Below are 9,490 nucleotides of genomic sequence, written 5' to 3'. Positions count from 1 at the left end.
TCCGCCCCCCCCTCACAGACTCTCACCTCTGACTTGCTTGTAAACACAGACATACAGTATGTAGTACATTTACATTTGCCTCAAAACTGAGTAAATCTTGTACGGGGACTTGCAGGATACCGATAAAACATATTTTCATCTCTTGAGGTAAATGTCAGATTTTGAACTATTTGACTATTTTATTTAGAAGCACGCAACTGAACGGATTGACAGATTGATAGCTTCAATCATTAGCACTGTAGTGTCTGATCAAATGCTATAAATAATTCTGTCTTCATCAGAGGACCACATCTATTCTCCTTGTCTGCTATGCCAGTTGAGAAGCAGTTTCCAATGATATGGGTGTAGTGTAAGTCCCATGCTGGGAATGGAATCCAAAAGAAACCTGATTATTGTTTAACCAACTGCAATGTTTTTAATGGGAAATCATGTTCTGAAAATCCCCTGACAATGCCACCTCCCTACACAGCTTGCTTATATTCACATAAAAGCAGTTCATAACTATAATTTGTCATATCTTAACAGCTGCTTTTTAATTGATAATTTAATGGCAACTATTTTAAACTAATATGATTATATTTGGATAATTCTTTTGAATGGTATATATTTTAACAAAAAGGGCAACCTTATTGGTTCCAGATTCTTAAATGTGAGGATTTTCTGTGTTTCTGTGTTTTAAATAATTACAGACTAAGAACCTTTGGGTTTTGGACTGCCTTTAAATTACACGTGAAATAAATAAGTTGAGAATAACGAACATTAAAAAGAAGAAATAGGCATGACATATTGCCAGGGTTGAGGAGTAGTGAACTACATGTAAACTAAATTTACTACAATTACATTCATGCAGGACAGCTAGGTGAGAAAGGGAGAAGACATGAAGGGAATAGTAACAGGTTGGACTTTAATCATGGACCTCTAAGTACATCTGCGCCTGCTCCACCAAGTGAACCAACCAAGTCACGTTGACCTACATTTTGCAGTAACTACATTCATATTTGGATAGTGTTTTATTGTAGTAAAAAGACCTTTTTTTCCATTGCGTGTGTAGTTAACCAATGAAAGTACTTACACTTGGTGTCTCGACCTCAGACACGAGACTGGCGGACTCAAAAACAGTAGCAGGTAAAGTAAAAGTACAAACAAAGCAAAGCATTCACTTGGAAGATAACAATTTAAAACATAACCTGCTATCACGGAAACAGGGCTGGAAGGTTGCGCAAGATTGTCACACACACTGAACCAGACAAACTGGTGCAAGACAAAGGGACAATTAAGATGAGTTTTTTTCTAGATTGCTCCCTAGGGTGGCTTTGCTGGAGTTCACTTTCTTTTCAGGGTTAAATAATGTGTCTAGCTGGCAAAATAGCTTTCCCAACACTGTATATTTTACAATAGCTTTACATATAGATAGATAGATAGATAGCCTTTATTATTTAGACTCATGGTCCATAACTGTTATATGTTAATGTCAGCTGTATGTGCTCAAGATGCAAATCCACTGGGAAGACCCAGAGGTGCTAGTGCAGTGGTGTGTGTGCAGACACCACCAAGATTTGTTTCCAGGAAAAATCATTGCCAATTACATGCATAGTCAAGTTAAATGCATGCAATGGGTTAGCTCACACTGTTGTGCTATCTAACAGGATGTGCTATCTACTTGATCATATGCGTTGATTTCGGTGGGGACTCTGGGTACGCATACCATTCAGATTTTGTCATAAATCATTGATTGTACCCACAACTTTTTTTGAAAACCTTGAGCTCAATTTAATTAAAAAAAAATTGATGATATATGACAAACTCTTGAGTGCCAGATGCCAAAAAATCTACAAAAATCTCTACCCCACAGGGCAAGCACAGACACAGCCCCTCTGCTGCCACGCCGGCTCACTTTTCTGTTCACAACACTCCAACGGATGGACGCATGTTGTTGCAGTCAGCTCATGGTGTGATATGTTCCTGTGAAAAATACCTGTGTCTTCATACCTGGCAAATAAATAAAGCTGATTCCAAATCTGATTGCATCCAAAATATCTGCCCTGATCAAAGATACTGAACCTGTTACTTTCTATGTTTTAATCTGAATGATCTGTCAGCCCTAAAGCGCAAAAACGTGCTGGATTTGCCGGACTTACAGGGGTCAAGAGAATGATCGCAACCCGTTGGAAACCACCTCATGATTTGTATATTTGTACATGGACCGTTTCCTTTTTGGATGTCATATATATGCCATGTGGAGCTCTCCACGGCTCGCATAAATGGAGGTCCAGGAAAGTCTTTGGACATCCACCTGCCAACCATAATGCAACAGTGATTGCATATAATGTACATGCACACTTTTGGTAGAATAGGGTATCCCAGTTATTTTTTGCAAATGTAAATATCACATCCTGGTTTCAAAAACCTGTACAAGCATTTATCTCAGTTCTGAAAAGCCAAATATCCTTGCAGGACTACCTAGATAGGAGCCGAGATATACCTACTCCAGTTTTCTAAACAGTCCCTGCCATGTGTGTAGCTGTATCGTCAAATCCAGTCACATCGCAGACAGTCAGTAAAACAAAAAATGATAACATAGGATGTATTTAGCATTATTGAATCCTTGAAATCCATGCTGAAGACCTGTGCTGTAGCCGTCTTGCTTCTATCTCGTGTGTTTGGTCCCTTTTGTCTTATGCCGGTCTCCCTGTCAATGCCTCTTGTTTGTGTGTTGGTCTGTGTCTGGTTCTGTGTGTCTTGTTTGTGAGTTGCAGACATTGTTCTTGCTGTTGTGTTTTTGTTGTGTCCCTTTCCTTCCCGTATTTCCTCTCTTTGTTTTGGACTGAAACATTTGATCGAAATTAAGGATTGCTGAAAAAGTGCACTGGGCGTTCATCGGTAGGTGTAGTGTACTTTTCTGTATATTGTCATCTAGTTTTGCACTTTTGCTTATCTGTTTGTTAGAATAAATAATTTTTTTTTTTTTGTTGCAAAAAACAATTATCACTGTTTGTTGGCTATGGCTTCTGAACAGGCTACACAGTGTGAACAGCCATGGCCCGCTTGCCTGGTCCTCCGCTGACTGCTTTTATTGTATTTCACAAAACACAATAGCTGTTCTCCTGAAACTTCTGCAAGCAAAAAGTAAAAAAAAGTAAAAAAATGCAGTCAGTTATGTCAGTTAATAACAACAAAGGCGAAACAGTCAGACATTCAGAATTTTCAAAAGAGAATACACTGGCTTTAGCATTGTTGTCAGAAAACAGTATTTCAGCTTAGCGTGTTACCTTAATATCTGAACATGTGACATATTGTGGTCATTTCTGGGTAAATGCAGTAAATATATTAGTACCTTTAATTTTTCTTGTTTGTCAAATTGTGTTTAGAACGTACAGGCCAATCAGAACAAAATCTGAAAGCCTAATCAAATCCTAATGTTAATGCATATTTTGTGATACAATATGAAGGCCGATGTTAGGTTAAGTTCCCATGACCTAGTTTGGCAGTCAAATGGCGAGTATTTGAAAACAAAAATTCTACATGGAAAATGTGAACTTTCACTGAGATAACAATACCTAATGATGGTTGGGATTTCATGCATAAGGTGCTAAAATGTATCGTTGGAATGTAATGTATGTTTAACTAATCCACTATCACATGACATGATCAGAAATATAATTAAGGTATTTATTTTTCCAGAAAAGGTCTAATCCAGGCACCCGTCTAAATCTATAAATAAAGTAGTGCTTGTTGCAGAGTTTTATTATTTGTATAAATACCACATGCCATGGGTACTTTACAGAATACAACAGTTGATGATATGGACTAATGATGATACCTGTATATCTAGCATACAACCATGGATGTATAATGAGAATCATACAACAGCAGCTTTTTTTCATTTTTTATTAATTAATGTATTCACAGATAAATTTACAAACATTCACATCTCAAAACATAAAGTTATACAGAAAGAAATGGTAACTTATATAATATGGAATCAGGTAACAGAATAATTAAATACCATAAACAAAACTAAGTGACTAATATAAATAAATATAAAAATAAGAATGTAACAAATTTACAAACCTCGTTACTGATATTGACAACAGATGTTCTTAATTAAATAGATTGGAGTACATATCACATATAGTAATAGCTTTCTTGTTTGTTACTACTACTACTACTACTTGTTATGTATGTATATTTTGTGTGCTGCTGTAACACTGTAATTTCCCATTTTTTTTGGGATCAATAAATATCTATCTATCTATCTATCTATCTACTAATTCAAGAGACTCAAAACTACAACAGCAGCTCGCTCCATTCATTCATGACGACAGACGTCTACTAAACCTCAGACGTCATCAGCGCGCGCCTGCTGTGTTGCTCGCGCCATTCCTACAAGCGTGTGTGTTTCCATCTCCCATTACATTAACATTGGCAGAGCAGTAACAGCCGCTGTACAGCACAGATTCTGTTTTTTAACCGTCGTTCTTTTAGGTGAGTCCGGTTTTATATTTCTATTTTAAGACATTTGCTTGAGGAAAGCTGTTATTTAATTTCACGGACACTGTCGGCCCTTGATTTCGCATTAACTAAGTTAAGCTTACTTGCTAGCCCAAAGTTAGCGTTGGTGTTTGGGGTAACGTTTTGCACGATTTGGAAGTTGAACGGTAACCACTTGCATTAGTAAATTTGCTGTTATCTTATTTTAATTATAAATGACACGCGAAAAGGGACACCAAACACGCAATAGTCTATATTGCGATAATTTCAGAGCTATTGAGGTTACATTTTAATCAAAATACATTAATGTAAAGGTAGTTGGCATTACAGTTGTTGCTGTCTTCTGACCTCCTGCCACTCAACTTGTGTTGGTTCTCTCTGCGCTTCAAAAACCAACTAACCCCCTTTATAGACACGTTTTATAGCAGATATGATTGTGCTGATATTGACAGGTATCATAACAGTATTGACATATATCATGCATAAATGCCCGTCGATGCACATAGCTATAACGTTCGTTCATTGTTGTTGTATTGTAGCTATACTTGAGTGAACGAACCTCTCATGTCAACACTGTGTGTTGGGGTCCTATCCAACGTTAGCCAGCTAAATGTCTGGTGTTTTGCATATGCAAGCCCCTGCCGCTAACACTAGCTAGCCTTAACGTTAGTTGTCGAATGCTGGCTGAGTGAACAAATAAGCTAGCGACAGCAAAACTTTATCAGCTAGCTAGCTAGCTTATCACGCAGTATGCAGATAGCATGAACGCTAGCTAACTCTAAGGTTTGATTGATTTGACCAAAGCCACCTTGTTATCCGTCTGGCATTATTACACGATAACAGTTAGTGTTACCTAACACTGTATATTAGCAAGCTAATTTACCTGTAACAACATGTTGCGTATTAACTCATTTATAAAATTACAAATTGTCAATAGCAGGCAGTCAAGTCAAACAAGGTTATTTAGTCGAACCCTAGCGTATGGGGTGGGAGTGGGCGCATGCATTCATTTCAGACCTGGTCAAAACACTGTTTGTAACTGCGACGTGTGCTTTAAATTACAAAACATTCGATGTAAAATCTGACAATGAGCTCTTTATACAGAATACACGTTTATGGGAAAAGCATTGGTGAAAATAATGACATAATAACGGCTGAATTGCATCTAGCTGCTTTGTTTTCAGGGTCTTGGTATTGTGCAGGCTGGCTCACTGTCCCACTGCCATGGCTTACCAAGACACTTAAGACACACAATGGACAATAGAGCCTTTGTTAAGGTTATTAGCAACACCTGCGCTTCTCCTCTATGACAAGTAGAAAGATCTGCAGTGAAAGATGCCTATGCTTTTACAGATATAGTGGACTACACCATCAACAACACCATCTGACCACATTCCAGCTGTATATGGATGCTCCTTCCTCACTTAAAGATGGTTTGACACATTTGTAAAACTGACAGTACCATCATGTGTAGGAATTAAGAGGAGGCTGTTGCAGTTGCACTGGTGGCATTTTCAAAGATTTCTCTTACCGTGAGTAACAAACCTCACCTGAGCAACCTAAATGATCAACTTGGGAGTTTTGCAGTGGTAGTGTCATCCCTGAGAATGCCATGTCAGAGTCTTTAAATAAGACCAGTCCCTGCGTATAACCATGTATTAGCTTAATGTGTAGCACGGACATTGTTGACACATTTGTTAATCTTGACAGTGTCTCAAAATGCTGTACCGCTCAAAGATGTGAACTTAACACTTAGAGATAACTCCTTAATTACATAACAACATTCCCAATGTTTGTTTCTGCCAAGCTGACTGCTTATGCTATGAAGCATGTGGGCAAAAGAAAAGAACTCAGTTGAGAATGGGGCTATCTGCAGAATCTGTGTTGGTCAGAGTTACCAACTATTTTTTGAAGTGTTTGAAAAGTGAAATTTCTAATTTTGCATATGCTGGGAATATCTAAATTCCACTAAAAGCTTTATGCCAAAATAATCATAAAATCTGAGTTTTCCCCAAATTGATAATTGCTTAAACAGCAGGGATTACACTTCAAGGTAGAAACTCTGTACCACTTTTCAATGCAATTTTACAGGACTTATTCATCGTTGCACACTGCGCTTCAATTGGGACTTTTCTCCCTTTTTTTTTATCCAATCAGGGATGATATATCATAAAGGTTAACACACATTGTAACGTGATGCCAAAATCAAAATGAAATGTTTCAAGACATGGTTGAAAGTTTAGCATGCGCACAAGTATCTGGGTTTGAAGTCTCATCCCGGTGTTGATCATATATAGAGTATGGCATTTAGAGGGATCATAGCTTTTTGACCTGTAACACCATTGTGGCAGCGGCAGTCTTTTCAAGCTGTATGGACTATGCTGCAGTAATTGCTGGATTTAACTTCAACATCCAGTAATGGCTGATGGGGGCAAAAATATCTTCTAAAATGACAATGCTAGACTTCCAAATTGATGTCAGCATGTAGATTATAATTCCATCCTATGTTATCATTTTTAGTTTTACTGACTGTCTGCGATGCGACCGGAGTTGACAATACAGCTACATACATGGCAGAGACAGTTTAGAAAACTGGAGTAGGTATATCTCGGCTCCTATCTAGGTAGTCCTGCAAGGATATTTGGCTTTTCCGAACTGAGATAAATGCTTGTAAAGGTTTCTGAAACCAGGATGTGATGGTTACATTCGCAAAAAAATAACTGGGATACCCTATTCTACCAAAATACAAGTGTGCATGTACATTAAATGCAATCACTGTTGCATTATGGTTGGCAGGTGGATATTTATCACCAATGTTTCATGTGGAAAATGGTCCCTGTGATTTGTGATGGCCCCCAGATAATGAACTGCCCTTCATCAAGAGTAGACTGGCACTACTTCTGCTAAATTCACACCATAAATCAGAATAAAACCAAGTAGATACAACCTTCCTAATGGATTTGTTACTGGATTTAGAATTCAGGGGTTGTTTAGTAAAATAATGTCTCTTGTAATGTGAGAACCGGTTTAGACAAAGCACTGCTACTGTATTTTTGTGTAGAGAGGGCATTCATTACAAATGCAAATTACGGAAGAATTTTGATGCTGGTAATTTGTTTCTGGGCTGTAGATGGCAGCCTTGCTCAGTAGTTCTCCCCACTCTGATCAAAACTTACTTATGAAAGCTCACTTCAACTACATTACTTCTGCTGGTGTTAAATATTCCCCTCACAGTCAGTCAGAATGAATTCCTTGCTGACATAATTTGGATGTTTTTTGTCAAGAAGTTCTTACATAGTTTGTATTTGGAATGTACTGCTTCTTATAGTCTTTGACTGCAATATCTTGATATGATTCGTTGACGGACTTAGATAATGCATTTCTTCTATTGTAGTTTTTAATCTTGTGCAACTATCGGAAATGCACTCCACGCCGAGGAAGAACCGAAGTTTGCTATGTTTGGGAGAAAACTAAACAACCGTGTTCATTTTTTTCCCTCTGATAAACTATTATTGATAAAGTCTTCTGGAGATGGTGAGATATAACCCCCATAAGGAATGATTCACGACCCCAAAGTAGGTCTGGTTAGCTTTTTTATTCTATCTTAGAATCCCTATTTTGAGGCACAGAGGCAATGGACTCAGGTACTTTTGAAACTGAAACACCCTGTTGGACCTGTGAAGCTTGAGTGTTTGAATAATATCTGGGACATAGAAGAGCTCTTTGCATGGTGAAGATGACTGCCAGTGTGTCTGCCAGGTGTGCTTTCCTTTATTCAGAAGGATTTGTTTCTCTCTCAGTGTGTTTGACAACGTTTTCAGCACCATTTGATCTATATTAAAATGGGTGAGAAAGGGATAAAGCAAAAAGGGAAGATTCCTTGTTGTTCTGACATTTTTGTAGATGTAATTTGACTGCTTCAGCTTCCAGTTGATGTTTTATTTGGCTGTTTTTCCCTGTGGTGAAACTATTTTAAAATGTTTTTTTTCAGTCAGAACATTTTACAACAAGAGCAATGAAATTCTTCTTTTCTCGGTTTCTTCCTCCTCCCCCCTCCCTTCTCGTCTTCCCCTGCAGATATATATCCAGCCATGGATATGGACGGTGCCAGTTCAGTGGTGCTGCAGGCCTTAACCCAAGCTACCAGTCAGGACACAGCTGTGCTGAAACCTGCGGAGGAGCAGCTCCGACAGTGGGAGACTCAGCCAGGTTTCTACTCCGTCCTCCTGGTGAGGGCTGGTGTCCAATAATTGGGATACAAATGCTGGAGTGAAAACTTTATTGAATGTGGTGTGTCTTACAAAAAAGCAGGGCGATGTTTGGTTTGTGCACATTTCTGACCGAAATTTTAAGTAAGTTCAAAATATTTAAGAAACTTAATTCGAACCGTAGGAGAGTGTGTCTTTGTGATCAGTTGTTTGAAGGAAGGATTAAATAATAATACATCTGCATAACAAAAGCAGATTGAGAGGTTATATATTTCATAGATAGATTAGGAAAGATATGAGGTAAGGAAACAGGTAAAAAAGGCCAGTGTCCTCTGCCCTGACCAGCACCTAACTTTTGGTTTATATTCATCACAAAGCCGATGTTGATCCTTAAAGGAACACTCAGGCATTTCAGGAAATGTGTCTGTTTACTGTCTTAGTCAGGCGTAAATGAGATGATGGAATTAACTTTCATTCAATAGAGAGGATGTGTTCTGCCTAGCTTAGCACAAAGACCTATCCCATGCACAGGAAAATAGATATATAGTTTTCTATATTTTTGTCCTTGCTTTTGTCCTTTGCTTGAATACATTGTGGAAAAGGGAGACAATAGACAATGCAACATCCCTCTTAAGTCAAATTTATGTCTTACAAGGCACATTTTCAGCACCCTATCCACAACACTAATGTGGCTTATGTAGCATTTTATTCGTCTGACCTGTCTAGCTAATTATCTGATCACAGCACACAGTATTGATTTAAAATGTGCTATATAAGGGCTTTTTGTGCCT

At 38.1% G+C, this 9,490-nt stretch overlaps 1 protein-coding gene across 1 annotated transcript in view; it reads left to right on the top strand.

Annotated features, from left to right (window-relative positions):
- Positions 1 to 4,340: 4,340 nt before the first annotated feature.
- Positions 4,341 to 9,490, top strand: part of ipo11 (importin 11) — a 130,872-nt gene continuing 125,722 nt past the window's right edge. Inside the window, exons 1-2 of the mRNA XM_034871622.1 lie at positions 4,341 to 4,485; positions 8,569 to 8,720. Of these exons, the coding sequence (XP_034727513.1) occupies positions 8,583 to 8,720 (138 nt within the window). The 5' untranslated portion in view covers positions 4,341 to 4,485; positions 8,569 to 8,582. The remainder of the gene's footprint in view (positions 4,486 to 8,568; positions 8,721 to 9,490) is intronic.

This window comes from Etheostoma cragini, chromosome 5 (genome assembly GCF_013103735.1).
Source record: "Etheostoma cragini isolate CJK2018 chromosome 5, CSU_Ecrag_1.0, whole genome shotgun sequence".
Lineage (NCBI taxonomy): Eukaryota > Metazoa > Chordata > Actinopteri > Perciformes > Percidae > Etheostoma > Etheostoma cragini.
This window is presented reverse-complemented; position numbering and strand designations above follow the sequence as displayed.